Source organism: Hippichthys cyanospilos, chromosome 8, assembly GCF_059441005.1.
Source record: "Hippichthys cyanospilos isolate Australia breed blue-spotted pipefish chromosome 8, RoL_Hcya_1.0, whole genome shotgun sequence".
In the NCBI taxonomy this organism is placed as follows: Eukaryota; Metazoa; Chordata; class Actinopteri; order Syngnathiformes; family Syngnathidae; genus Hippichthys; species Hippichthys cyanospilos.
The window spans coordinates 8,670,844-8,698,171 of record NC_142376.1 but is presented as its reverse complement, the minus strand read 5'-3'; the positions used below and the strand labels follow the sequence as shown (position 1 = coordinate 8,698,171).

At 36.1% G+C, this 27,328-nt stretch overlaps 1 protein-coding gene across 1 annotated transcript in view; it reads left to right on the top strand.

Moving 5' to 3' along the window:
- col13a1 (collagen, type XIII, alpha 1) overlaps positions 1 to 25,429 on the top strand; it is a 37,508-nt gene extending 12,079 nt beyond the window's left edge. Inside the window, exons 6-35 of the mRNA XM_088421780.1 lie at positions 970 to 996; positions 1,077 to 1,103; positions 2,683 to 2,709; positions 4,339 to 4,410; positions 6,915 to 7,007; positions 7,617 to 7,658; positions 7,768 to 7,785; positions 7,960 to 7,986; positions 8,072 to 8,116; positions 8,374 to 8,391; positions 9,752 to 9,787; positions 9,870 to 9,914; positions 11,182 to 11,268; positions 11,351 to 11,377; positions 11,464 to 11,499; positions 11,591 to 11,647; positions 11,728 to 11,751; positions 11,870 to 11,923; positions 12,183 to 12,227; positions 13,045 to 13,086; positions 13,185 to 13,235; positions 13,340 to 13,366; positions 13,665 to 13,751; positions 15,041 to 15,076; positions 16,107 to 16,160; positions 16,229 to 16,282; positions 16,462 to 16,497; positions 20,140 to 20,226; positions 23,730 to 23,768; positions 23,845 to 25,429. Coding sequence (XP_088277906.1) covers positions 970 to 996; positions 1,077 to 1,103; positions 2,683 to 2,709; positions 4,339 to 4,410; positions 6,915 to 7,007; positions 7,617 to 7,658; positions 7,768 to 7,785; positions 7,960 to 7,986; positions 8,072 to 8,116; positions 8,374 to 8,391; positions 9,752 to 9,787; positions 9,870 to 9,914; positions 11,182 to 11,268; positions 11,351 to 11,377; positions 11,464 to 11,499; positions 11,591 to 11,647; positions 11,728 to 11,751; positions 11,870 to 11,923; positions 12,183 to 12,227; positions 13,045 to 13,086; positions 13,185 to 13,235; positions 13,340 to 13,366; positions 13,665 to 13,751; positions 15,041 to 15,076; positions 16,107 to 16,160; positions 16,229 to 16,282; positions 16,462 to 16,497; positions 20,140 to 20,226; positions 23,730 to 23,768; positions 23,845 to 23,847 — 1,323 coding nt within the window. The 3' untranslated portion in view covers positions 23,848 to 25,429. The remainder of the gene's footprint in view (positions 1 to 969; positions 997 to 1,076; positions 1,104 to 2,682; positions 2,710 to 4,338; positions 4,411 to 6,914; positions 7,008 to 7,616; positions 7,659 to 7,767; positions 7,786 to 7,959; positions 7,987 to 8,071; positions 8,117 to 8,373; positions 8,392 to 9,751; positions 9,788 to 9,869; positions 9,915 to 11,181; positions 11,269 to 11,350; positions 11,378 to 11,463; positions 11,500 to 11,590; positions 11,648 to 11,727; positions 11,752 to 11,869; positions 11,924 to 12,182; positions 12,228 to 13,044; positions 13,087 to 13,184; positions 13,236 to 13,339; positions 13,367 to 13,664; positions 13,752 to 15,040; positions 15,077 to 16,106; positions 16,161 to 16,228; positions 16,283 to 16,461; positions 16,498 to 20,139; positions 20,227 to 23,729; positions 23,769 to 23,844) is intronic.
- Positions 25,430 to 27,328: the final 1,899 nt, after the last annotated feature.

Here is a 27,328-nt window from a genome sequence, read left to right as displayed (position 1 = left end):
TTTTAGCAATATATTTGACTAATGAGCTACAATTATTCCAACACAATGAAAAGGTGAATGTTCATCTCTATAACCAAATGAAACTATATTTGCAATGCATCTTTTTTCAAATTACACATATACAGTACTTGGATATAGTCTACTATACGCTTATTAGAGTGAGTTCTATAATATATATATATATATATATATATATATATATATATATATATATATATATATATATATATATATATATATATATATATATATATATATATACATATATATATATATATATATATATATATATATATATATATAGAAAGTAGCTCATATTTTGTGCAAAACGCTAACAAGAGATCTTTGTTTTGGTTCAAGTCATATCTACCATGCTGAAGATCTGGCTTTTATCATAATCGCCGCAGAAACCAGTATTTTTCTCAGCCACTCAAATTATTACTCATATATATATATATATATATATATATATATATATATATATATATATATATATATATATATATATATATATATATATATATATATATATATATATTTTTTTTTTTTTTTTTTTTGGGGGGGGGGCTGAAATAACATTGAGTGTTGATTAATATGATTATTCTCTCATAATGAGCGCCTATTTAATTGTATTCCTCCTAACATATGTGAGTGAGAAGTTAAAAGACATTTGAGAGGCTGTCTGGTTAATATTAGACATACTATTGCTTTCCAAAAGTAGCTATGGTGCTGTTTAGCCTGCGGGGTCACCCTTATGGATTGTAATAGATGTGACGGCCCCCGGAACTCCTCCCTGTGTTCATTAATCAACCAGTTGCTGCACAATGACAGCTCGTACCACAGGGCCTGCTGGGAAGTCAAACTGAAGGGGTTTGCGTCGAGCAAGTGCTGTCATGAATACGAAGCTAAGAGAAGGAATTTGTGCTTATGAAATTAGATTTAAAACGGTCATTTGCTGATGTCTTTCAGGGTCAGCGTGGTCCAAAAGGAGTCCCTGTAAGTCAAGCGTATATGATGACGCACCTTTTTTCAGGACAAATTGATGCAAACTGAGATTTGTTGTTTATTTTCCTTAGGGAGAACCAGGACCTAAAGGAGAGAAGGTGAGAATTAGTGATTGACAATTTTGCAGTGCATGATTGGGTTGTAAGGACATTTTCCACCAAGTACTGTATAATGGAAACAGACAATAATAATAATAGTAATAATAATAATAATATTGTAGTTGTTGTTATTATTATCGTACAGTTGATTTTTTTTTACAGATTTTTTTTTTTTATTTAATAACGACGACGTGCCGAATCTTCCACACAAAATCTCCAAGCGTGCAAACAAGATAAAAATAATTTTCTAATTGTTTCTGCTGCCCTCAAGTGGTCAAAATAATTTTTGGGACAACACATTCTGACTGGATGCTCATTGGGATCGACTAATGAATATATTATTATTTGGGCATTTTGAAGAATATTGAAGTCATTTTTTCAAAATCTGAAAGTTAATAATAAATCACTTTATAACTGTGGTAACTTCAGGGAAGTACGGTATTTATTTAAAATGTTAACTTGATCAGATTCTGTTGACCCTCTGAACACTGCACCCTTTGTTTTTGTTATTTAAATGCTTTAGAAAGCAAATGTAAGGGAAATGTTGACATTTGTAATATTTTTAAATTAACTCTGGAATTTACAGAGCTTGATATGCTGTATAAAATTGTAGGGAGCTATTGTTTAGATAATCATTTAACTTTAAAGACATTCTGATGACCCTGGGAGATCACTAAAACTTTTGCTTGAATTTTAGAGCTGATATATCTCATGCAAATTAATTTATTTAGGAAAAAAATCGTAAACATATGTCTTTATTTCATGCCAATATTTTCCTTTATACTGAAAAGAGATACCACTTCCAAATATTAGTTGTCGGCCTGATAATTGCTATTGGTATCGGCCCTGAAAAAAAATACATTACAGTCTTTAATCTCAGTTAAATTTCAAAGAGAAGATACAGTATTTTTCAGACTATAAAGCACACCGAAATAGAAAACACAACATCAAAACGAACAGAAAATCCATTTATGTAATGTATAAGCCACAGGTTGTAACACCAGATAAATATGCAGAAAGATGGTGCATAGTGTCGCATTTTTTTAAATTTTTGTTTTGATTCAAAACTTGGATCTGAACCGTTTTTCAAACTGCCAGGTTCCAACAACAACATACCTTCAACATAAACTGAACATCCCTGTGCCGATGCGTTTGGTTTGCTTTGAAATACTGCACTAACACAACAGTAACCCACCTTATTGTATACACTAGTGGAGTGTTCCCCCTGATGGCGAGCACAATAGCAATTCAAACTCAAAATTAAAACTTTAATAGTGTCATCTTCTGTCTCTCTATATTTACTGGGAGATCGCCCCTCTGGTGGTTAGTTTAAAAAAAAAACTGGATTTAATACATGAGAAATAAATAAGCAGTTTACAGTCCGAAATCTACAGTAGATCAAGTAGAAAGAAAGACTTATCAATGTGTTTATCTTATTATTATTATTATTATAATTATTATGAGTATTATGATGATTATTATTATTATTGTTGTCGTTATTGTTATTGTTATTGTGATTATTATTATGTATTTAAGCATTGAAGTTGTCATTTGTTTAAACCTTTTCTATTCTCTGCAGGGTGTCTGTGGTGACTACACACATCGGGTAAGAAAACATTCTATTGAAGTGTATCACATAATTGCAAGGACGTTAAATGATTGCACATATGGAGTGTTTTATTCCACAGCTGGTGATATTGCCTCTCACAACATTCATAGTCATGAATGCAAACGCAAAAGCAGAAAATTTACTTTGGAACAGGAGAAATGAACAGAAGTCGGGTTGACAAAAGTAGCCCAGTGATGGGTAACATACGCAAGCAGTTGTGCACTTAGTTGGCTGGCCATCTCTTGGGTTTGACTACTTGAGAGAAAACAAGGCAATTACCAGCACTCTGCTGGAACATGAAGTTGGACATGATAAGGGCCTGTGTGAGGGCGTGCCAAGAAAAAGATTTCAGTGAAGAGGGAGTTCTGGAGCACTTGAGTCTCTTGGTGGAATATTTACTTTTACAACAAGTGAGTCCAATAAGAATTTGTGTTTTGCTTTGCACCTAAATGGTCAGGACGCTTGACATTTTACTTTGAGGGCAACATTACGGCTGGTTAATGCGCTATTTCCAAATATGTAGCAAAAAAAAAAAAAAAACATGCATGGTTGACAAATTTTGTGGGGAAAAAAGTGTTTCCATTCAATGATCGATACCTGTGTGGAGACAAGCAAAGGAAAATCAAGTGTCATGCGTTCGGAAGAAGTACTACTTAGAGTAGTTTAGTACCTACAGAGATTTGGATTTAGTTGTTTAATACCTAAAGTAATTGATTACTTCCAATACGTTAGTACTTACTAGAAGAAATTACTAACCCTAAGGTACTCAATTACTTGTGTACTTGATTCCAGTAATTGTAAGTACAGTTACTAAAGTAATTGATTACTTTAACTACGTTACCTAATTAACTCTTAGAGTATTTTTTTAAGGAGTCAAGTACTGTAGTAATCAATTACGCATGTACTTAAGTGCTAATCTAAGTGCTAAACTTTAAGTAGTTTAGTATAATCAATTTTTAACTGTAAGTCACACCCACAAAAATTTGACAACATATTGATTTTTGTCATTTATAAGGCGCACCATACTATAAGCCTGACATTGAATATCAGATATTTAGGCAGAAAGATGCCACATGGAACATGAAACGACATTATGCCTTCAACACAGCCTGAACATATTTGCACTTTTAGAAACAAGAGCATATTTTCAACATAACACAACACACTCTCATTGTTAGAATACTGCGCCAACACAACAGTAACCTCCCTGTTCAAACTCTAAATCAAAACCTCAACATCTTCTATCTCCCTTTGTTCACGGGGAGATTGCCCTCTGGCGGACAGGAGAAAAACTGCAGATAAGCCGCACTGGACTATCAACCGCAAGGTTCAAAGTGTGAGAAAAAAGTAGCAACTTATATCCCACATTTACAGTAAATAAGTACCTGGGATTGCTTGTCTAGACTCTAGGGGGAAAAAAAAATCTGTTAACACTCTTGCAAATTTCCTGCGGAGGGAGGGATGATTTAATAACATCACACACACGTTTCCAACCATTTGGAAAGGTTTGACCTCATGTGTTAAAGAGATAGACAGCTAAAAGCACACACTCCCTTCTTTATCTTTTGGCTAATGGTTTGCTGTCAACACATCTCCAACCGACTAAAGCGACCACTTCTCCGGCAGAGCCTTTTTGTGCAGGATCTTCCCTTGAAAACCTTGGCTGCCTTGCGCTCAAGTCAACCGCTGATGTTGAAGGTTTGTGGGTGGCCACAAACACCCCCATGGATAACACGTTGGTTGGGGGCGGAGTCACCAAGTCGTGCCGCAAAGAGAGGCCCTGAAACCAAGGCACTCCTCAACCAAAGACAATATCTTAAATTTTTAACCAATTACCCTCATGAAATCACATCTTCTGTTTGGATTATTATTTATTGATATTTGCTTCAATGTACGCCGTAATATGCCATTTTCAAAACACAATTTGACTGAAGATATTTCCATTCTAAACATTGGGGTGGAAAGCGGCAAATTGTGAGGTACAAAAATGCTTGCCTACTTTTACCCCTTTATGTAGAATATATTTCCATATAAAATTGGAAATGTTCTCTACTTAACTCTTGTGTGACTAAGTTCACGCACGGGAAAAAAAATCTAATCTTTTGGAAATATGTACTGTAAAGTAAAATGTAGGCAAGTTGCAGTCAACTCAGTCAACTTTGGTGTCAGAGGGCCAAATGAACTTTTTTTTTTTTTAACGCTATCGCCCAAACTGTTATTTGATGATGCTGATCATCTCAACAGAAGCGACGTATTGTACAGCCCTGTGCTGGACAGTTGGCCACAGTAAGTCCGGATATTCACTGTTACTATACTGCTGTACTCTCTTTGTGGCAAGACTGGCGCACACTTGATTACTGCTAAACTGCAATCTAGGGGCCTGGTTATTACAAGGTGGCTTCAAAAAAAAAAGAAAATTCCTCAATAAGGGATTTTTGATGATATGTGAAAAATTAATCTCTTTCAGAAGAATATTTGTCTTTAAAAAATGCATATATACGTTTCAACACAGATGCCACTGTCAATCATCCCTTTAGCCATTCCAGGCCCAGAGTTTGCTGTGCCTTTCGACCTTTGACCTTGTTTCTTTCGGCTCCTTTTATTCCTTGCTTTTCACCGTCATGTTATATTGTATTTCTCTTTCCTTCATCCCCCTTTCCTCCCTTCTTTGAACCTCTTGTTCTACCCTCTTTCCTTTCTGTGGCCTCCTGGTGACCTTTGCCCTGTGACCTTTTTTTGCACCGTTGCCCACCTGTGCATTGTGACTTCCCCTCGGCAGATGTTGCCTATCACCGTGCGCAACATGCCCTCAATAAGCCCTCTAATCCTAAAACGCCTCAAGGTACAATTCCCTTTTCCCCCTACTTGCCCCCTCCGCTCTGTTCTGTCGGCGCAAGTCGTCTTCAATCGTCGCCCGCCATCTCGCTGTAATTAACCAATTGCTGCAGTAGCTATTGCTCATGAATAATGAAACATTTTGCAGGCCAAAGGTCTTTTCTGTCCGTAGGATTTCATCCATCCATTTTCGCTAGAATTTCTCTTCATTCGGACAACAGATAGCAATTTGGCACTGACCATGGCAGTGCTAGCAGGACTACATTTCCCATGATTCATGTACACTAGGGGTCTCAAACTCCAGTCCCCGAGGGCCACAAGCCTGCATGTTTTCCATACTGCTCTCTTAAACACACCTGATTCAAATGATTAGGATCATTTTCAAGTTCCTGCAGAGCTTGCTAATGAGCTAATAATTTGATTCAGGTGAGTTAAAGACAGAAGCATCAAAAACATGCAGGATTGCGGCCCTCGAGGCCTGGAGTTTGAGACCCCTGATGTACACGGAAGCAGGAACTAGTTCTAGTTGTACCTCACCTATTGTGTAAAATAGTATGCAATTAGCCTTGCAATTATTTAATGACAAAGACATATCACACAATCATTGTGGGCAGGCCACTAAAAGTTGTAACTCTTGGAACTCTGCAACAGGCTGACTTTTGTTCATGCTCCATGCCATGTCACAACATAATTTGCAGCTGCAACACTGGCTGTAATTATGAAAGAAAAGCACATAATCTGTCTTTAAATACAAAATAATTCATGCCTTACTGTCACAATATTGTTTCGTCATGATAGTCATCAGATTCGGCTGAATAAGTGATTTGTTGGCTTCTGGCAGTTCTAATCCATATTAGTGTGTATATAACCCTTAAAAAAAGCACCAAAGGCATAAATCATTACAGGTCACTCTGTATAAGGCTGAGAACGATTTGTTTTAACGTGGATTTTCTGTATTATCCTAAGTAGAATGTGCCATTTGTCTCACACAGAAACAGCAATTGCGTACTGAAACGTTCTAAATTTGCTTTAGAAAGTTAGTCCAGGTGGCTATTCAAATGAGCGTAAACCAACTGTTTTTTAATTACAAAAAAATCGACCCGAACGAGGACAAGCGGCGATAGAAAATGAATGGATGGATGGAAACAGCCGTTTAAAGATAGAGAAGCAAAGTCTTGTCAAGTGAATTTCAAAATTTGAGTACTTTAGCAATAGGATCAAGAATGGACCTTTAGTCTGTCCTCTTAACAGCTTGCTGCACACATTTCCTATGTTCAACGCTTTGGCCCCTGATTTGTGTTGTGCCGGCATGGCCGATGTGACAAGGCCCACCCCATCATGACAGGTTGTAACTCAGTGTTTCTCAGCAGGGCGAGCCAGGAGCGCAGGGGCCCCCGGGACCACCAGGGCCCCCTGGTCAACCAGGGAATCCGGGTCTGAATGGAGCCAGCGGCTCACCGGCAAGTAGAACATTCAAACCTTGCATGTTACAACAAGGCCTGGAATCGCAGCCCAAGTCGCTATTCGGTTACCTTTTTAAACGCAAAATCTTGTATTCATAAAAATTTCTATTTTTGCGGAAAAAGTCACCATTTTTGCACAAGTCATAGTCCACCAAATGGCAAATCCAATTTCATCAAGATGATTAACGGAGTGCACGTAATCTAAAACCTATATTGTCTAAAGCCATCATATTCATTTTTTGGTAATATAATCGTGGTGTACCAACACCGACATGTGCTAATGTAGCCATGTCAAAGATTTTCATTTTTAATTGAATAAAATCACTCACCTATAGGACCTCTCGACCAATGGCAGCACTCAGGTTGAATTTTGGTTTTGGTAAAGCTATGTCACGCTAGCTAGGTTGCGCTAGCTAGGTTGCGCTAAGCTGACGAACAAGGGTTTCATAGTATGTAGGTATGTATGTGTATATGTATATATATATATATATATATATATATATATATATATATATATATATATATATATATATATAGAGAGAGAGAGAGAGAGAGAGAGAGAGAGAGAATTAATATTAAGTTTATCAAATATTTTTTTGCTTTCAGGGTAAACCAGGTGAACCAGGAAAACCTGGAAAAGACCCTAGGGTGAGCTTTGATTCGATTCAGTAGCCTATTTCACACTATTTATTTTTCTGCAAGTAGAAAGTATGTTGATGTGATGCTAACCATAAAATGTTTGGGTTTTTTTCTACAGCTCTTACCAGGACTGAAGGTAAATGAATAAATAACAATTTACAGTATGTTAAAAATGTTCAGTCTTGATCATGTAGCTTCATATGTTGATCACTTCTACGTTATTGGCAAGTCGCTGGTCCAAATATAGCTGATATTTTGAAGTTTGTGGAATTAAAGTAAAAACATCAAATGATTTTTTTTTTTTTTTTAGGGTGAGCCAGGTATACCAGGACAGAAGGTGAGTTTCTTTCTTCATGTTCAAAAATTACTGGTTAAATACTATCAAGTACTGGTTCATGTACTGTATGTGGTTTTCTCCATAGGGTGATCGAGGGGATGTTGGTCCGATGGGTCCAGGAGGCCCAAAGGTACACGGACTTTACTCTTGACCTGTGGGCAAATAAGAAACCATGCTGCCCTTTTTTTGTGCTCAGTGGAAATACATGTATTTTCCCATTCACTGTTGAGTTTAATTTGTGGCATCTAGGGGAGTCAAAAAATGTTACAAGGGCTTCATGAAGCTTCATTTTCATAACACTAGTGTTAGCATGTGAAAAACTTTCCTGTACTCTCCAGTGGACGTTTGACTTTTTTTCTAATTAATTTATTTTCCTCTTTTTCACAGGGTGACCAAGGTAGCAAGGTAAGTTTAGTGTTTCTTGGGTATTCTTGTTTTGCAAGTGTAGTTTTAAAGTTTTTTCAGTAGTGTTTTTTTTTTTTGATAGATTTTGATGATTTATGAAGAGCTTCACTAGGATTGTGTTCTTTAGCAAATGTCCCCACTTCTTCTTTATTGCTTTTGGTTAGAGTACAAAATAGGGTTTTGATGTAAGAGAAAAAGTCTGTCATAAAAATTTAAGGGAGCTTTTTTTCATGAGTATTCTGGTACTATAAAATGTTATTGTTCCATCTCCTACTCAGGGAGATGAAGGGAAGAGGGGGTTTGCAGCAGAAAAAGGGGGAAAGGTAAAAAACTTGTAGTTTTGAGTGTATAATAATTAGAATAATAATTTGCTACCATGCATTAATCCTGTATGGCTGCTTGACAAAATTCTTTAACCCTATATATATATATATATATATATATATATATATATATATATATATATATATATATATATATATATATATATATATATATATATATATATATATATATATATGAGAATAACAAAACAGTGCAGTTATTGATAACATTGTTGTTGTGTTTTTTATGTTTACATTTTTTAGAAAAAAAATGTATATAAAAAAAATACATCATTACCGGTAGTCACATTAGGAATTCAGAAAATTCAAGCTGATATCTTGAAAATACACAGCTGTGAACAAAGCGGTTTCTGGTCATAAATCATCATCCATATCACAGAGCTGAAAATACCAAGCTGTTATTTGTCTAAGACGTAGGTGTCAAACTCCAGTCCTCGAGGGCCGGCATCCTGCATGTTTTCTGGTTTTCTCTCCCCAACACACCTGATTCAAACGAAAAGCTTATTAGCAAGCTCTGCGGGAGCTTCAAAATGATCCCAATCATTTGAATCTGGTGTTTTTGAGGGAAAAGGTTTGAAAACATGTAGGATACCAGCCCTCGAGGACTGAAGTTTGACACCTGTGGTCTAAGAGATGCCTCATTTGAAAAATCTAAATTGTAAAACACAACTCTGTTTTGATGAACATTTTTACAACTGATTCCTGTCAATATTTCTTCCTAATCTTAATAATCAATTCAGAATTAAAATAATGATTCAGGAAATGATTAAATGATCAAAAAATATGTAATTAGAGGATATTGTCCATGATTAGTCACATGAACTAGGAACAGCAGATGTCCGTTTGCTCCTAGGTCTGCATGCAGTTTTCTACCTAACGATTCAAAACTGCATTCCTTTTTCTCATTTTGACATTTTCTTCACCTTTGCATCGTATGATTTTTGTTTCTGTCATCGTATTCTCTTTCCTTCCCCCCTTTGTAATGCTTGACCTTTATGGTATCTTTTTTTGTAAAGGGAGATCGAGGCTTCCCCGGCCCCCCGGGGCCAAAGGTAATGTGGATATTGAGCTAGTATCATGCACATCATATCAGATGAGCAGGTCATAGAGAGCAATTTGTCTTTCACTGCAAAGGGCCAGACTGGCACCCCTGGCATTCCTGGCAAGAGGGGCTATAGGGTAGGCGTGGCATGGAAAAAGAATTGCTGTCTTATAACCCATTTTTATGTTTTAATTCCACGTTTGTGTTGTATACAGTACCAGTCTAAAGGTTGTAAATGCCCTTAAATTTGCCCTACATTGTAAATCAATACTGAAGTCCTCTGGACTGTAGTAACACTTAAAAATGGATCCACTAAAGGCAAAAGTGTTACTTCAACCGGAAGTTTTTAAATTTTAGATAGTTCAAAGTATTTGTGGTTGAAATTGATTGATTTATTGAATGTATAAACACAAATTTCATCAAGATGAACAAAATCTGAAGAAAATTTCAATACAGTAATATTTATTAGGGATATCCAGATCCCGATCATGTAATTGGAAAATGGAATCGGTATGGAAATGGTAGGGGTGAGGAAAGTTTATCAACAACTTAGCTGACCATACAAGTATGTTTGTTTTTTTAAAGTAATTTATTCAACCCCTGTTATCAGCACAAATGAAATGACTGCAACTGACTTAGTTGCAGAGTAAAACCAATAAAATACTGTACTGTAAAAATACAACTGTAAAGTGTGACACGCTTGAATATTTTCTAAATAATTTGTGTGCTGCTTGTCAGAAACTAATGACAGAGCCACTGTTAGCTAGGACTACTCTGTACTAACACTGCAGCTTTGCTTACCTTTTGACTTTGTCACGACAGTGCTTCCGTGTTGTCTAATAGTGCACCTAGGAGCTTGGGCAATTATAATGTCACCATTTGGAAACATAAAAAATGACAACAGATAACAAACTTTGGACTTAATTTAACTTTCACACTTGATTAGTGGGCAGGCAATCCAGAGTCTTTGTTATCATATAATTAAATCAGTTTTGTCTTATCTCACCTCATGCTAAACTGTTATATTCATTTAAAACCACAAAGCCAGCTTATGCTTAGCAATTGTAGTAGCATGGTTTGACAAAAGTATATTTCTAAAAAGATAATGCTGTTCTAAAATGATCATGCTTTTTCGTTTGTTTTAAATTTATCAGCAGATTGTACTTGTACATTTTTCTTGTCAGTTAGCGCAACTAATCATTGAAAAATTCCATATACTGTACTTGCTTACGTAAAGTTCACATTAATATTACCTAGACAGAAGTAGAGTGAAAGCATGAAGATGGAACACAATCTTTATTAACAAAAGTTTTCTATTATACCTAACACCAACCACAGTAAATTCAATTAAATGATTGTTTGCAAGATTAAAGTGCTCTTAATGCCTATATTTTTTTCTCACAGGGAGAGAAGGGAGAGGCTATTATCTCGGCACTTGGAATTAAAGGAGAACCCGGCTCACCAGGCGCGCCAGGTCTAATGGGACCCAAGGTACTGAGCAAATATTTGGTTGGGTCATGTCACCTAATTAATAATTTGTCTAGGAAATTGCAACATTTTTTTTTTTTCACAGGGCGACAAGGGTGATCAGGGAAATCAGGTATGATTATAAAACTTGGTAAAAAGGCTTGAAAAGAACATCAAGGAGGAACCAAAATAACTGTTATAACTCTGTTTACCTCCCAGGGAGAAGCAGGCCCTGAAGGCCCAGCCGGACCAAGAGTGAGCCATGACCGAAATACTTCCAGAAGTTTGCAATTACTAATGATTATGCCAAGAATTAAATGTACATGATCGTTCCCTTTTGTTATAGGGCCCCCCAGGTCCAACTGGTGAACCAGGAAAATCTGAAATCCACAATAATGAAAATGTATGGTACTCTTATTGTTAATCATTTGTAATGTAAATGTAATCTGTAAATGTTTTGTAATTGTAATATTTTCATTTCAGGATATTCGCAACATACATCTGATGGTAAGGTTTTTTTGTTTGTTGTTGTTTTTTTTTTTTAGGTGAATAAATCATCAATTCCAATATGCATAAACAGTCCTATTTTAGATGTTGAAATGACCTCTTTGCATTCAACTTCTAGGGCCCACCTGGATTACCTGGACCTCCAGGGCCACCTGGGTTCACTGGGGCAAAAGTAAGATATTTTTGTTATTATTACTATATTGGCAAAACAGAAGAAGGCAAATTAAGACATCATTCATATAACAGCAATCCGCTTTGCACTGCTGCTTCATAGTTAAAAGTTGGGTTCACATTAGTGTCCCATCAGAGATTTGGGGTGGAGTTTGGATGTTCTCCATTGATTTTCTTCATGTTTCTGACATTATTGTGACTCTCTAATCTGTCTATAACACCACCACTCACTCAACAACACCTACAATTTTTATCATTAGGGTGAAGTTGGCCTCCCAGGTCCCCCAGGTCTTGACGGAGAGAAGGTAAGATATAAATAGTTCTATAATATGTGGCTCGATGTAGTATAGTGTGATCCCTCGCTACTTTGCGCCTCACCTATCACGCCCTCAGTGCATGGCAGATTTTTCTGGGGGGAGACTATATTACAGAAAGACGCACACCGTACTGCAGTACCGTACTGTTGTCCCTGTTGTCCATTTCCATCCTTTGTAGTCTCACGGAGCGCCGCAGATATTTGTGGTAATAATGGGAATTTCAAGTGTAAGCTCTAATTGTCATCATATTTGGACTTCACTTTAATTAGACTTCTGGGCACCACTAATATAACTGCGGCTTTCTGGTAGACTACAGTCAAATTAAATGGGAAGCGGAAAGGACAACAGTACAGTTACTGTATAAGGTTTAATAATTTAAGATAGAAATAAATATGTGTACTGTAGTAATATTTGTCTTAAATATGTAAAGTATAAATACTTTTCACATTTGAAAAATTCAGGTACCCACATACACGTGCATGAAAATTTTGCTACATTGTGGTTTTTCACTTAATCGTGTGGGTTCCGGTTCCCATTAATCGCGAAAAACAAGGGATCATTGAATTCAAAGTAGAAAAAGAGAGTTGAAGGAATGACTTAAAAAAAAAGTCCCCCCTAAAAAAAATCTTCAAACGAAATGTGATACTGAATAGTATATGTCACATGTTCCTATGAAACCAGGTTTATGTCGGGGATATTAGTTTTGAGTTATTGACAAAAATAAAAGGTATCTATCTGTCTGTTTGGTCTGTCTGTCCTTCCCCCTTTCCATCCAATCTTTATTCATGTCTTCTTGTTGTCTTAGGGCATAAAAGGGGACTCTGGAGAAGGAGGAAGGTCGGAGATGGTAAGTTAGAATTGAGCATAATACATGACAATGACATTTTATGAAGTAAGCTTTTTAAATCATCATGACCTCTTAACTTTTTTTTCTTCTCCTTTTAGCTCTATGGTCCTCCAGGTCCCCCAGGGCCCGCGGGACCAGTTGGCCCAGCAGTGAGACTAATATTCTATTGTACCCATCTACAATAACAATTGCAGTCATTGATAAATATATCATAGAAATATTGAGTTATGGTATTTTTCTGTCTATTTTTTAGGGATCGCAAGGACCTTCGGGGCCAAAGGTTAGGTACCATTTTTGTGTGGTTAAATATCTACTGTAAATCAAGTTTTCTATGGCATTCAGTGCTTGGCTTAGCACTGAGTGATAAAGATAGTGTAATGCCACCTTATAGCGATCGATTTTAAACATCTCTGCTGACTACATTTTCAAAAAAAAAAATAAAGCAACTTTCCTATTTCAAGGGTTGCCACAGCAAGTCATTTATGTACAGAAATAACACTTTTTTCACAACTATTTTAATCAATTATACGGGCCAATTATTTAGCCTTAAGATTGTGATCATTTTGCATGTTTTGCAGGGGGAGCCAGGCATAGGCGTCAGAGGAGAAAAGGGAGCAGCAGGTCAGAAAGGTGACAAGGGAGACCGAGGCCATCTTGGACTGCCTGTAAGTGTTCAATGACTTTTCCGTTTTGCCCCTTTTTGAGTAGATTGCTATAGAGATGTTTTTAACAACCTAACGTTTAACCAAACATTAATCACTAAAATTGTATTATAGTTTTAAATCAACACATAGATTATGTTGGCTGTAAAGGTCAATGCTATTACATGCACAAATGGAAATTATGTAAATAAAATTAATTTGGGGAAGTACCATGATTCCCCAAATATAGCACGCAGGAATTCTTAATTTTCGGGTCAAATTCTAGTATTTTCCATGTTACCGTGTATAGGATGCACCAAGAGTTTGGCGACAATGTAAAAACTAAGCAAAACAGAATAAATCTCATCTTTGAACATTTTTTTATATTTTCTTGTGTTCATATCCGTAAGTTGTATATCTTTAATATAGTTATATTTAATATAGTTAAGTGTGTTTCAGATTTCCCACATTATAAGCGCTCGGTAAATGCCTCACCAATATAACGTTGAAGTGGCTCGAGTTCATTTTGCCATAAATACCCTAAGTTGAGCAGCATCCATGTTCCACCAAGTTTATGATTATGTGTGTATATGCCAAAAGACCACAATTAATAAATGAGTCAAATGGAATATCTTTCCATGTTCTCTTTGCGGTGCACTTTTGATTGAATCAGACGGAGAGGTCATAATTTTTACATGACCATCTCGGTTTTAATAATATTCTTGTGTGTGAACAAGGATGGACTCGGACGTTGGTTCAGTCTACTCTCTTCTTTTATTGAAAATGATGCCGTAACAACCTCAGCTAACATGAGGTACTGTTCGCTGCGCGAGGCACTGGCTGCTAACAGCCAACTGACGTCCGCCCTCTAGCTTGCCCCGTTATGGTAATTATTGTAAGTACGGAAGATTAAAAATGCACATTTGTGAGTCAAAACCCGGCTTATGCGGCTGATCGATCAATCTTCCTCGAATGGTATTAAATTCGGCCTTATATTAGGGGAATCGCAATATTTGGGCAATGAGTGTTTTGTAAGAAAATATGATAAACCAAAAAAAAAAAAAACAATATACAGCTAATTTATATTTTTATTGTGAAGTCAAGTTTATGTCAAAGCAGTCACTTACTTATAAGCACTATCACCACGCTTATCACAAACTTTTTTGTTGTCACCATCTGAATGTGTTGTTGAAGTCACATGAGTCACAGCTTCACTCACCCCTACCACCTCCCCAATCTGATTCCCCACCCCACCATCCTCCCTCCATCTTCCCCATCACCTGTGCTCTCTAACTATGTACAACGCTATCCAGGGGGCTCATGGGTTGGACGGCAGACCCGGTCCAGTGGTGAGTGGTGCTAAAGTCCTGTTCCGGCCCCCCTACTCTCCTTCCTCCACCTTGTCTTCCTCCTCCAACCCTTGCTAGCTCGCTTGATGTCTGCCATGTCTGCTTGTCTTGTCAGCCTGCTTTCCTGATTCTTGTGCTTGTATTGTCTCACTTTTAGCTCCAGGAACTTTGTAAGGAGAGGACTGTTCAGGCTTGGGTTGGGAGGACTGCACTTGTGTAGTTATTCAAATTTCTGCTGCAACACTTGGGCAACTAGAAATATAAATATATCAAATATATCCAGAAGTGTGCAAAATAGGGTACAGTATACGGTTCCAAGGTTAAATTGCCAATTGAACTGCAAAGAATGGAAGGACATGACTCAGCTAGTAGCAGTCCTAAACTATAGTACAAATCTGACCTTTTTAGAGTAAAATGTACTCCAAGAGAGTTGATGTGATTAGTCCTAAGAAAGTTCTCAGTTTAGACTACCTGCTCTACAGATATTTTCTATTGCTACTTCCAATGTTGCCCAGTGTTGCTTCTAAATTTAGATTTTGACAACGTAAAATTTCAATCCCAACTCAACAGTCTTTTGCCCAGTGATTTTTTTTTTTTAAGACAGCAAAATTGCAAAGATGACATTTCTGGAAAGATGAGCATGCGGATATGCCCATGCTGCATGATGAGACATTCGAATCTTTTTGAAACACCTTCCACATGATACGACTGCATACGGAATGATCCAAAGTTTTCCTCTTGAAATTTGACTGCTATTCCGATACGACTGCAGCTGTTGACATGAGATTCTTTTTTCCTACTTTTTACCAGTCTGGACAGTAGTTCAACAAGCTTAATGTAATAAATACAGATGTCTTGCGAAGGAAAATGACTTTCATGATGTCCATATAATCGTTTTTACAATTTTTTTTTTTAACATTTGGCACATTATTATTTTTTAAAAGCTTGTTGATGTGCTGATCGGAATTTGGTGTTTGAGTATTGATAAAGTAGCTGCTACCCTATGATTATTGCCACTTTTGTTTTGAAGGGTCTGTTAGGACCAGCTGGAGTCGCAGGGCCAGCAGGACCAAAGGGGGAGAGGGTGAGTTTCCAGTATGACTTGAGATGTCCATTTTGGAGAAGTGTAGACTAGATATGATGTCATTGCAGGGTGAGAATGGAGAAACAGGACTACCAGGACCAATCGGCCCACAGGGCATTCCTGTAAGTCATTTTTCATTGCAGAAGACTTATTTTAAGGCATCTAAAATAATTACTTGACATAACTGCTACCTTTTTCCGCGATAGGGTGTTAGAGATGATAAAATATGGATAAAACGTTTTTTTTTTTTTTTTTTTTAAACTAAGAAAGAATATATAATATTGCCTGTTTCTTTTTACAGGGCTTTGTAGGACCACAAGGACTCAAAGGGACTCGGGTAAGAAAGATGTACAGTATATTTCAGATTGTTAAACTATTGGAGTCAGTTCATATACTCAGATATATATTATGTATAGTCATTAAAAAGTATGTTTCCATTGATAACTGAATACTTTTAAGTCTTTGGAGCTTCAACACAGTCAGTGACTACTTTTGGTAGTTTTATAAAAGGACCTTTCCTGCACAGTTACAACTGTCATTTTTTCATATTTATTCTCAGATTTTTAGATGTAAGGCTCCGCAGTCCACCCTCAATTGCGATATTCAGTATATTTTTCTTTTTTTTTTTTTTTTGTGAAACTGGGTGTGTGGGATTTAACATGGCTATTTGAAAGTGTAACGGTATCTTTTTGGCAATTTGAAATAATTCTGTTGCCACTGACCTGAGTTGGGATTGCTTCAAAGGCTCGCAAACATGTGAATTCAAGAGCAGACTGTGCAAAATGTAGACACTCTTTTGTATCATACATGAAAATATATGTATATGTAATGGATGGATGGATGGATGGATGGATGGATGGATGGATGGATGGATGGATGGATGGATGGATGGATGGATGGATGGATGGATGGATGGATGGATGGATGGATGGATAGATAGATAGATAGATAGATAGATAGATAGATAGATAGATAGATAGATAGATAGATAGATAGATAGATAGATAGATAGATAGATAGATAGATAGATAGATAGATAGATATGGACAATTTTAATATCTCACAAAGACAAAAGAGATTTATATTTTTTATATTTATATATTCAAAGATATTTTCATATAATGAAAAAAATGGGTAGTTCTTATTCCCAAGAGTAATCAATCACCAAGATTGAGGTTGAGAATCCAAATGCAGGGAAGCCAAGAATGAGTCAAAAGACAATTTAATAAAAACAAGGAAAATAATTGGAATAGAGTAACAAGAATACTACATTATTTAAGTCCAAAATAGCAGAGTACATAAGTAATAAACACTGGTAATGGCAATATTGAAACAGTAGTACATACTAAAACCCAGACAAAACTATACACTTTCAATAGGGAAGAGAAGATACGATTAAAAAAAATCTAAACAAAACCAGCACAAATGGGTGTTAATAGTTGTAGACCTTAGAGTATGACTAAGCTAAAAAAGAAAAAAAAGAGAGCCAAAAATCTTCTTTAACAATGCTAAATATTCTTGTTTGAAAATATTTCTATCAAGGATGGAACAAGTTCATGACAATGTGTAGATTCTTAGGGCAATTTTTTTTCCCACAAATTGTCAGGCCCTTTAATCTATACCAGTTTAGAAACTGCATTTTAGATTTGTTTTCTTGTGAGATATTAAAGTTGATTCAATGATCCAAACATATTTCTTAAGATGTTTAATTCCAGTTATTTGCTTTACTCTTATCCGAATCAGTGTTTTTCATGCTTGAAATCCACAATGGGGAAATTGTTTCTATTTTGTCCACCATGTGTTAGCTGCGATACCCTACCTCTAAAATGTTTCTGTTCCTTTCCTATTAACATGTTCCTTGTTTAATATTTCCACTCCCATCAATCAAGTCTTCACATTTCATAGGCTTTTTCAACACATTCAACTGACTTCCATGCAATCGCAGAACTCAAACGACAACACTTGATTCCGCATAGTGAATGGAGAACACGTCGCAAGGATGAAAACCATTACAATTCTGCCGTTAAGTCACCATTAAGTTGAAAGTGTTGAAGAGATAGCTATGGGATAGTGTAGGTGTTTTTACTCTATCTTCCTTTGTATCCACAGGTCTTCCTATCCCCTTTTTCCTTCCCTCCACCTTGCCCCATGGCTCTTTTTCTCGCAAGGGTTGCCTCTCTCCCTCTCACAACACTTGGCCTCCTGCTCCTCCTGCTCCTGCATTCTAATTAAAGTCCTGGGTTAATACTCCTTCTCTTACACTTCCTTTTTGCCTATTCCTCCTTAACAGTACATTTACCATGCAAGTGCTCATGAATCTACCCTTGACCCTTTTTCCCTATTCCCTAAATGGCAAGCAATGCTCTCCCATCATTGCATGCTTCTAAAGTTGTATGTCTTTTTGTAACAATTCAAACCTTACAAAGTAGATGGCTCGGCTTTAAATACATCCATACAGTAATTCGTAGTACGTCTCGGTTTTTGTCCAGACACGTTATATTATTGCGACGATAATTAACGTCTTCAAATTACAACAGGGTTCATTTTTTACTCAAACATCATAAATCGATTTGCCACAGTAATGAATGAAGTAGTTAATTCGTAATTACAGTCAAAAATCACCTGAGGACAGATATGAAATTACGAAATGGCCAAAAAGTGCTGCAGTCCTCTTCCACCGCTGTGTATACCTCAAACCCAAACAGCCCTTGACTTTGGTGAGCAGGTGATCTGTTGCTACATGAAACACAGTTGATATACTAAGTCTACACACCCCATTCAAATGCCAGATCTTAATGGTTGAATAATAAGAGCCGTTTCTGTGAAGTAAATATACATAACTGAAATAACGTGGTTGCACAAGTGTGCAAACCCTCTTATAACTAGAACTGTGGTTGTGTCCGAGATTCAAACTCATATTAAATGGAAGTCATCACACACCTGCCACCATTTAAAAAAACTAATCATATATATATGTATATGTGTGTGTGTATGTTTATTTTCTTCTCTTTTTTTGATATATTGCAAAATTCTTGTGTTTTAACAGTTTATGAACGTGTCAAGCTCACAATATATTCATATAACCCAAGTCAAGTGAAAAAACAACTGAGACAATAGCTACCATCTTTTCCACACTATAAGACAGATAAATTGAAAAAAGCCTTTAATAAAAAATGAATAAGCGCATGCAATATTATTGTTTTCTTTAAATAAAGAAATAATAAAAATGATAATCCAACGAATGAAAAATACATGTACTTTATTGAAACAGTTTTGAATCAAATAACCAAATATTTAATGAGATAATTTATGATCAACCGAATATTTAATGAGATAATTTATTAAGGGCGACAAAAATCAATGAATAATTAATGAATTTATGAAGAACAACAAAAATCAATGAATTATTACGGTTGAAATGCTAAAATCAGAGGATTCAAACAATTTCAGGTCAAACAATGGCTTTAAATGATTATTTGATTAATATATAAATAGTCTGCGATTAATTTGATCAATTAGTTGTTGATTAATTAAAAAAAATGTGTAGGCAGCTGATATTTGATGACATGGACTGATGACGATGGATTGTTATGAATTCTGTTGTATGTTAGGCTTTATGTTTTTTTTTTTTTTTTTGTCTGTGTGGTTGTAGTACCGACAAATTGCAGTTAAATAAAGACCAAATCAGAATATTTTTAAACATATGCAACATTTAGCAGGTAATTCCCCCAAAAATGCATAACTGACATTTGCTCACCAAAGCTCTGGCTTCAATAACCCATCCCTAACTCCCCGAATATGCTCCAAATTCCCCTATTCTATTTTCTTAAAATACAGAACACACTTAACCTTTCCCTTATATAAACTAAGGTAGTTCTCACATTAAAATAATAACACATAGGTTTCACATAGCAAAATCTCAAAATGACACAAAGGAGGACTAAAGTTTGTCATTTGTTTAATACACTGTTGTTTGCAGGGAGAGAGGGGCAAGAAAGGCAACAGGGGGGCCAAAGGGGATAAGGGAGACCAAGGAGCACCTGGATTAGATGCCCCATGTCCGTTGGTATGTCAGTAATCTGTGTACAACTAAGAGCCAAAAAAAAGGGGGTCACTGTCTTCTTTTTGGCTCTGGTGTTCTGTGGTCCTAATCAACCTCGAGCCTCTTTTCTCCTTAGGTATAAGACTGACAGGAATGAATCACTGATATGCGTAACGTCACGTTAATTTAGGGGCTTTCAGATCTACCATTTGGCTTTACTATTGATCGAAGACAATGTGTCCTCACATCTCCGCGGACGTTCGGTTCCTAACCCAATTGACGTACGACTACAACTCAAAACACAACATGGTCAAACTGATGATGTCATCTCAATGAATTCTCTTCCTGTCAGTCCGGGTTGCCTGCATGTTGAGGTAAACCTGCATCAAGTCGCCAAGCGGACGGAATGGGGAAATTCTCGTAGCAACTATGGCTTCAGCTACAAAGCTGGTTGTAAATGGATGATTTCACAAACAGGGTTTCCGAGGCTTTAAAGGAGAGAAAGGTGAACCAGGTTTGCCAGGCCTGGATGGGCTGGATGCCCCTTGTCCTGTGGTATGGTGCTCTCTCTTTCCTCCCCAGCATGCATTCAGCGATCAATAATATCATTTGCATGAGTGGCATCATAAACTAAACAAAAAAGTAGCCTAAGCTTGATCGAGTTGTTCCTTGCAACTTGGCATGAAAATGATAATCATCAAGAAAATCATCACTGGTTTCATTCAGTATTTTATTCCACTTACCATCTTCATTTGATGAAAGTATACTCCAACTAGTGAGCTTTTGATCCTTCACTAACTTTGTAAAAGATCCATAAACTCGGCTGTAGAAGCATGCTCAAAACATTTGTAATAAAAATTAACATGTGTTTTCTCTTTTATCTTTTGCATGGAGCACCAATCTTTTATGGGCAACACTACCACAGGTTATGCAAATTGCTGTTAAAACCAGATTGGATCAATTCAAGCATGTTCTCTTAATATATTTATCGGACCATGAGGCACACTTTAAAATCACAATTCAGATACGTAAGGATGAATGTCAGCTTTTCAGTTTGTCATCTTTGATTCAAATTCCTTCAAGTTCTCATCCACATCTAAATGCGAGCAGACGTCTGTTTTAATCCTACTAAAACTAGAACTGTGTACTTCTGGAATCATGGGAAATGTAGTCCTGGTAACCACAGGCTTCAAGCAGACCAAATACAAGCTGAGCATTTCTGGCGGCACGTTTCCAACGTTACAATGTCGATCAATATTGCAGTCTGTGTGGACCAAGAGGTAAAACGAAAAATTGTATTCCTTCTTATTTGCTTTCACATTCGTATTCACGTTCTCATTCACATTTAGTTGCTTGCAAGTACCCATTTTTCACCATACCAGAACTGAAAATGTGTGCTTTTTGTCAGACCAAATCGAAGGTAAACTTTTTTCGCAGCAATGTTTCTAATGTTACAATGAAGAACCGGCATTAGCTTACCTACGCAGCTACCTTCCAATAGCTTCAAAATATTAATTAGGAGACCATTGACTTTTGTTCAGCTGTTAAGTGTCAACCAAGATAGCGTTTAGCTTCATTTAAGCAGTTATTTCCTCATCTGGATGATCTCCCCTCTGCTTCTCCTCCTCGTGTAGTTGCATGCAGAACAAAAGTAACCAAAACATCATTGCTACCCGATATTTTGTTTCAGTTCTCAACCTAGCATTAAAGCGATAAAATTAGCAAATAGACACACATTACCATTAGAATAAGCTATTTTATATGTAGGGTTATGCACCTTATAACCTGTTGTGTCTCTTGTATGTAAAATGCATAAAAAAATACCCTTTCATTCCCGAATATACGGTAATGTGCGCCTCATGGTCTGAAATATCTGGTATTATATTTTTATTCCATGAAAAAAAAATCTTTTGACTGTTAATTCTAGCTTCACTTTTATTGGTACACCTGCAAGCTTGACATTGCAGAACCTCTGCAAATCAGTGTTTTGACACCCATCAATGCCATCGGTTTGGTTTGTACAAATGTATGTGCAGTATGTATCTCATAGTTTATGTTGATCTAAGCCACATATTTTGACCTGCATACCTTTTATTTATTGATCATTTGCTCAGATTTGTGACCTTTTGTGAATTGTTTTTTTCTGCCATGTGCAATCCTAACTAGTGCAAAGCATTTTTGGATGAAAAAATAGGTTTAATACAGAATCCTTTGTCATCTGTGTCTGATTTATCAAACAATGGAACTACATTTGCCTTGTTATCTCTAGCATTGTGCATCCATATAAAACTTGACAAAAGCATTGCCTACAATGTTTTGCAAAGGAGTCACTACATATCATGGAATTTAGCATTGAGTTCTTCCAATTAATTTGCTCTTAATTTGAAAATACATTGTTCCTGTTCTAGCATTAACAGACCTTATTACATACATGGAAGAATCTTGTTACAATCTCACATAGCTCCAAGGGTACGACTCATACCTCCATTTGATAACCACATACAAAGGAAATTGGACTGAATTTCAACATTCCGAAAACAGTTCGGTTTAACATGGCACTACACAGTATTGATATACTTTGCGCCTCATGTATCGCAACCTCTGTGCATCGCAGATTTTTTTCTAAAGCTATATTGTGAAGAGATGCATAGTGAAAGTTTCCTGCAAGGCAAACAGACAAGTTAACTATAAATGCATTTGCTACGGGCACTCTTCAGCCATCCAGCTACTGCAGTGCACGTTTACATAAATCTTAAATTATTAAACCTGATACAGTATCTGTACTGTTATCCCTTCCCTTCCTTTGTAATCTGACTGAGAGCCGCGGTTATATTAGCGGTGCGCAGAAGTCTACTTAAAGTAAAGCCTATAGCTGACCAAACACGATAACAATTAGAAATTTATTACAAAAGAAATCTAGGTAAGAGATTTACAAGGCTCTGCAGTTACTCCATTCATGACTCCCTGAAGCGTCTGTGACTTTGAGAAAGCACAGGTATAACTGCGGCTCTCCATTAAACTACAGCCAAAGAAAATGGGAACCGGAGGGGACAACAGTACACTTACCGTATGGGGTTTGATCATTTAAGGTTTAAGTAAATATGTGTACTGCAGTAATATTTGTCTTAAATATGTAAAGTATAAATAGGGTGTGTAGTCTTCAGGTGAATCAACAACATAGACATAAGCATGTTACATTGCAATTTCTAACATTATCAATGTTGTACCATGCTGCATAATTTTTTTCATTTGGTATGGTATAGACTTGGTATACTTCACAATTTTTGATTAATTTAGACAAATGGGTAGCGTGCCTGTTTTTCCTGCCTTGTGAAAAAATTCTTGGTGACAGAACATTTTTCCAAATCTTTGCATACAACAACAATCATTTGCAACTCCTCTTCAAAGTTCAGTTTGATTTTACGTGTTACCGGTAATTGCTTCATGATCAAAGATTAAAAATTTGACTGCTATACATTTGTAGTTTATTTTCATGAGTGTTCATCTTTTTTTTTTTCTGCTTTCAGGGAGATGATGGCCTACCAGTACCAGGCTGTTGGAACAAAGTAAGTCAAAACTTAACACTTACATATGCCATGTTTCTAACTTTGTTTGAACTAACATTTTGCTTTCTCCTTGCAGTGATAACTTTGGAATGGCTTGTGTGATTGTACATAGAATATTTATTTTTTTACTTTTTCCCTATCCTATTATAACCTAATGAATTAAAAAAACAGTATTAAAAACAAATGGAAAACGTTTTGTACAGATGAGTTTTTATTTTAATACACATGACATTGTATTTGATTTTATTTCTATGCATTTAGTTTTTTAACGTTTGAATGGGGAGTAATTAATTATTAGCAATTACATATGCATGATATTTGTGCATACTGTGATGTGGATAATGCTTTTTAACTTATTGTAGCGTGTTGTTTTATTCTATTGGACAAGACCATGCTACACTGAGTTGTGCGGCTGGAAAGATTCTTGTGGGTATTTGGACAGTCTTAAAATGAACTCTGATAAAATAAACTTTTTTTATGTTCACACAGTGTTAAAAATGAGTATAAAGTCTGCACTCTTACATAGGGTTTTCATTTTTTTTTTATATATATTAATGTCTGTCCTGAATGCAATTACAACTAAGGCAAGTTGAAGAGTGAATTTGGGTTAGAGCCTGTTGAAATCAGACTTATGTGCCAAATTGAGGTTTATACTCAAATCAAGAACGTTATATTTTTATTCTGTAAATGTTTAACAAAAGGTTAATGAATATAATGTCTTTAAAAATATAAGGATACATTTGTGTCAGTTATATATATGACTATTTCTTGCAACAATAGCTGACATATTGCTTAAGAAAATGAATATTGCACTACAATTAGCTCCAAATTATATGGCTAGCCAAATCATTTACTCTAAATTTTTCATTTTTGTAAAATGTTTTGTCTGTTTTTACAGTCTCAACAAACCAAACACACTCTCTCTCCTTAGCTTTCCTAATCAAATTCAAATGCATGAAATGTCTTCAAAGTGTCGTTATTTTGCATAGTGGCATACCTGTAATTTTTGCGTTATTACAATAATGTTTCCATACTTTGTATGTGTTTTTACCAATACTGTATTATATGCCACTTCATGCTTCATAATGGTGTGAGTCTGTATTAACTGTAACTTTGTCTTCTTGTCAGTATTAAACACCCATTGTCAGACATAAATGTTATGCTGCAACCACCACATTGATATGAAAGCTAGATTTTAGCCAAGGAAATTATTTTGTTTCATGACCAATTGAGTTTTTTTTTTTCATATGCTTAGTAATACTACTCAAAAAAACTTCTTAATCTGTTCAATTGCCCAAGCAGACTACATTCTACAACCGAGCAAATAATAAAGGAGGTAATTTTAAAAAAAGTGCCATCAAATCAATTAAGTTATTCATCTAAGTAACTTCACAAGTGACCTAGTGAGATGCACTGATTGGTTTATAATCTGTTGCTACTTGTATGGTGGTTTCTGACAAGGTTTAATTGTTTTGCTCGGCCTGGATTTACAATGACATTGCTAAGAGACTTTTTACAATATGTAGTACCTCACATTAACTCGTGCCTTAATCAAGCTGGCTTAATTTTTTTTCTGCAATACATTGATGTTTTCAAACTTTTATGTTCTAAAATGACAATCATGCTTCCATAAATAAAACCAAATTTGTTTAAATCTTGCATATTTATGAATTTTATGAATTTATGATACCAATCAGTACATATTTTTTTTTCTGCATGTTGCCAGGCTTTATTTATGATCTTTTATCTCTCTCTCTCTCTCTCTCTCTCTCTCTCTCTCTCTCTCTCTCTCTCTCTCTCTCTTTCTCTCTCTCTCTCTCTCTCTCTCTCTATATATATATATATATATATATATATATATATATATATATATATCATTAAGCCCCCATGGATGGACTTTTTTCCTGTCTACATTTGAAATAAGCTACTTCATTTGATTGCACCATGTGCATCTGGCATTAAAGCTGGAGAGGGAGTCGCGTAATTGATAAGGGGTTTCTTAGTATCCTTAATCCGTGATTGATTTTTTTTTTTTTTTTTTAAATGTGATTTGTTGATGTTGGTACCACATAGACGCTATGTGATAGCAATAAAAATAGTGGTGAAGATGAGTAATTCAAAGTAGAAAGCAGAGAAGGCCAACTTCAAAATGAAAGTGTACTACGGCCATTGCATTGACATGTTTTAATTTGTGTTTTGAAGTTGGTCTTTGCAGCACGTTGTCGGGGTGTGACGTGATAATTTTCATCTTTCTTGGTAGTGTTTGGGGAGTGGGAGGTCTTAGTTGCCTACCAAGTGATGCCCCTCTCCTTCTGTGCCCCTATGTAATTCTGACAGTGTTTTTATGCTTCACCCTTTGTCAGATGCACTGTTTTGGATTTGGCCGAAAACTAAAATGCATTTTTTGGGTGGGAAAGAAAATTTCCAAAGACCAAATTCGGTGCATTCCTACAAAATATTCATTACTCAAATTTGAGTTTGAATCACAATCCAAATGTGGTAGAAACTACAAATGTATTATTTACAGTCTTGATAACTAACCTGGAGCTTGTTTGCAGTTGTTAATCCACTATGATTTATAGTTGTAGCTGTGTGCCACACTGCATGCACTGAATGAGGTGAGTTTTTTAACTGTTTTTAACATTTGAAACATGCACATCTTGCTGTCAAGTGTAATCCAGAGTTAAAAAATAAATGCTGTGAAGAAAAGTATAAAGCACATCATCACATTTGACATCACTGCTTACATTTACTGATCACCTGAAATAACCCACATGTGTACACACGTACACTTACAAACACACACAATCCCATCCTAAGTAAGGATGTTTCGATCCAGAAGAAACCTCTGTCGTAGAAATTAATAGTAAAGTCAGTCATTGTTGCGACATGCAGCTGGGAAGAACTTCTAAATAAAAGCGCGCCTAGACATCCGCATTCATGTGTTAATTGCCATGGAAACGTTTATTTTGAATTTGGCCCTCTCATCACTTTTAGTGGCAATTTATTATGTAGAGATTTATTGCATTATCTTATGTACTCATTGAGAAGAAAAAAAAAAAACAGCCCCCCCCCCTCCAAAAAAAAAATTATCTAGTGTTTTTGCAGGGACGAGAAATATCATGTTGTTATAATTTTGCGGCATTTCATCGTTTAACCCTTTCACTGCCATTTTTTTTTTTAATTTATGGCATATATTACTTGTTTATAAGTCTAGGATACTTGGAAAATTTATTAAAATACCCACTTCCATTTCAGACAAAAAAAAACACTCGTGCATATCCCATAGACCAGCGGTCCCCAACCACCAGTCCGCGGACCCGTATCGGTCCGTGGATCAACTGGTACCGGGCTGCGTGGGCTGCACCCAAAATAATGTTTTGGAGATGATTTAGTTTAACAGTTCATACGTTTGTGCTTGATCTTTGTTTTTTTGGCGCCGCCTCTGGCCACTGTTGATATTACATACATAGTGAGAAGGATGATATGGTTTTCAGAGCAGCCGGCACCCCCCCACCCCCAATATAATTCTAAGGCGTTGACCGGTCAGTGGTGCTAAA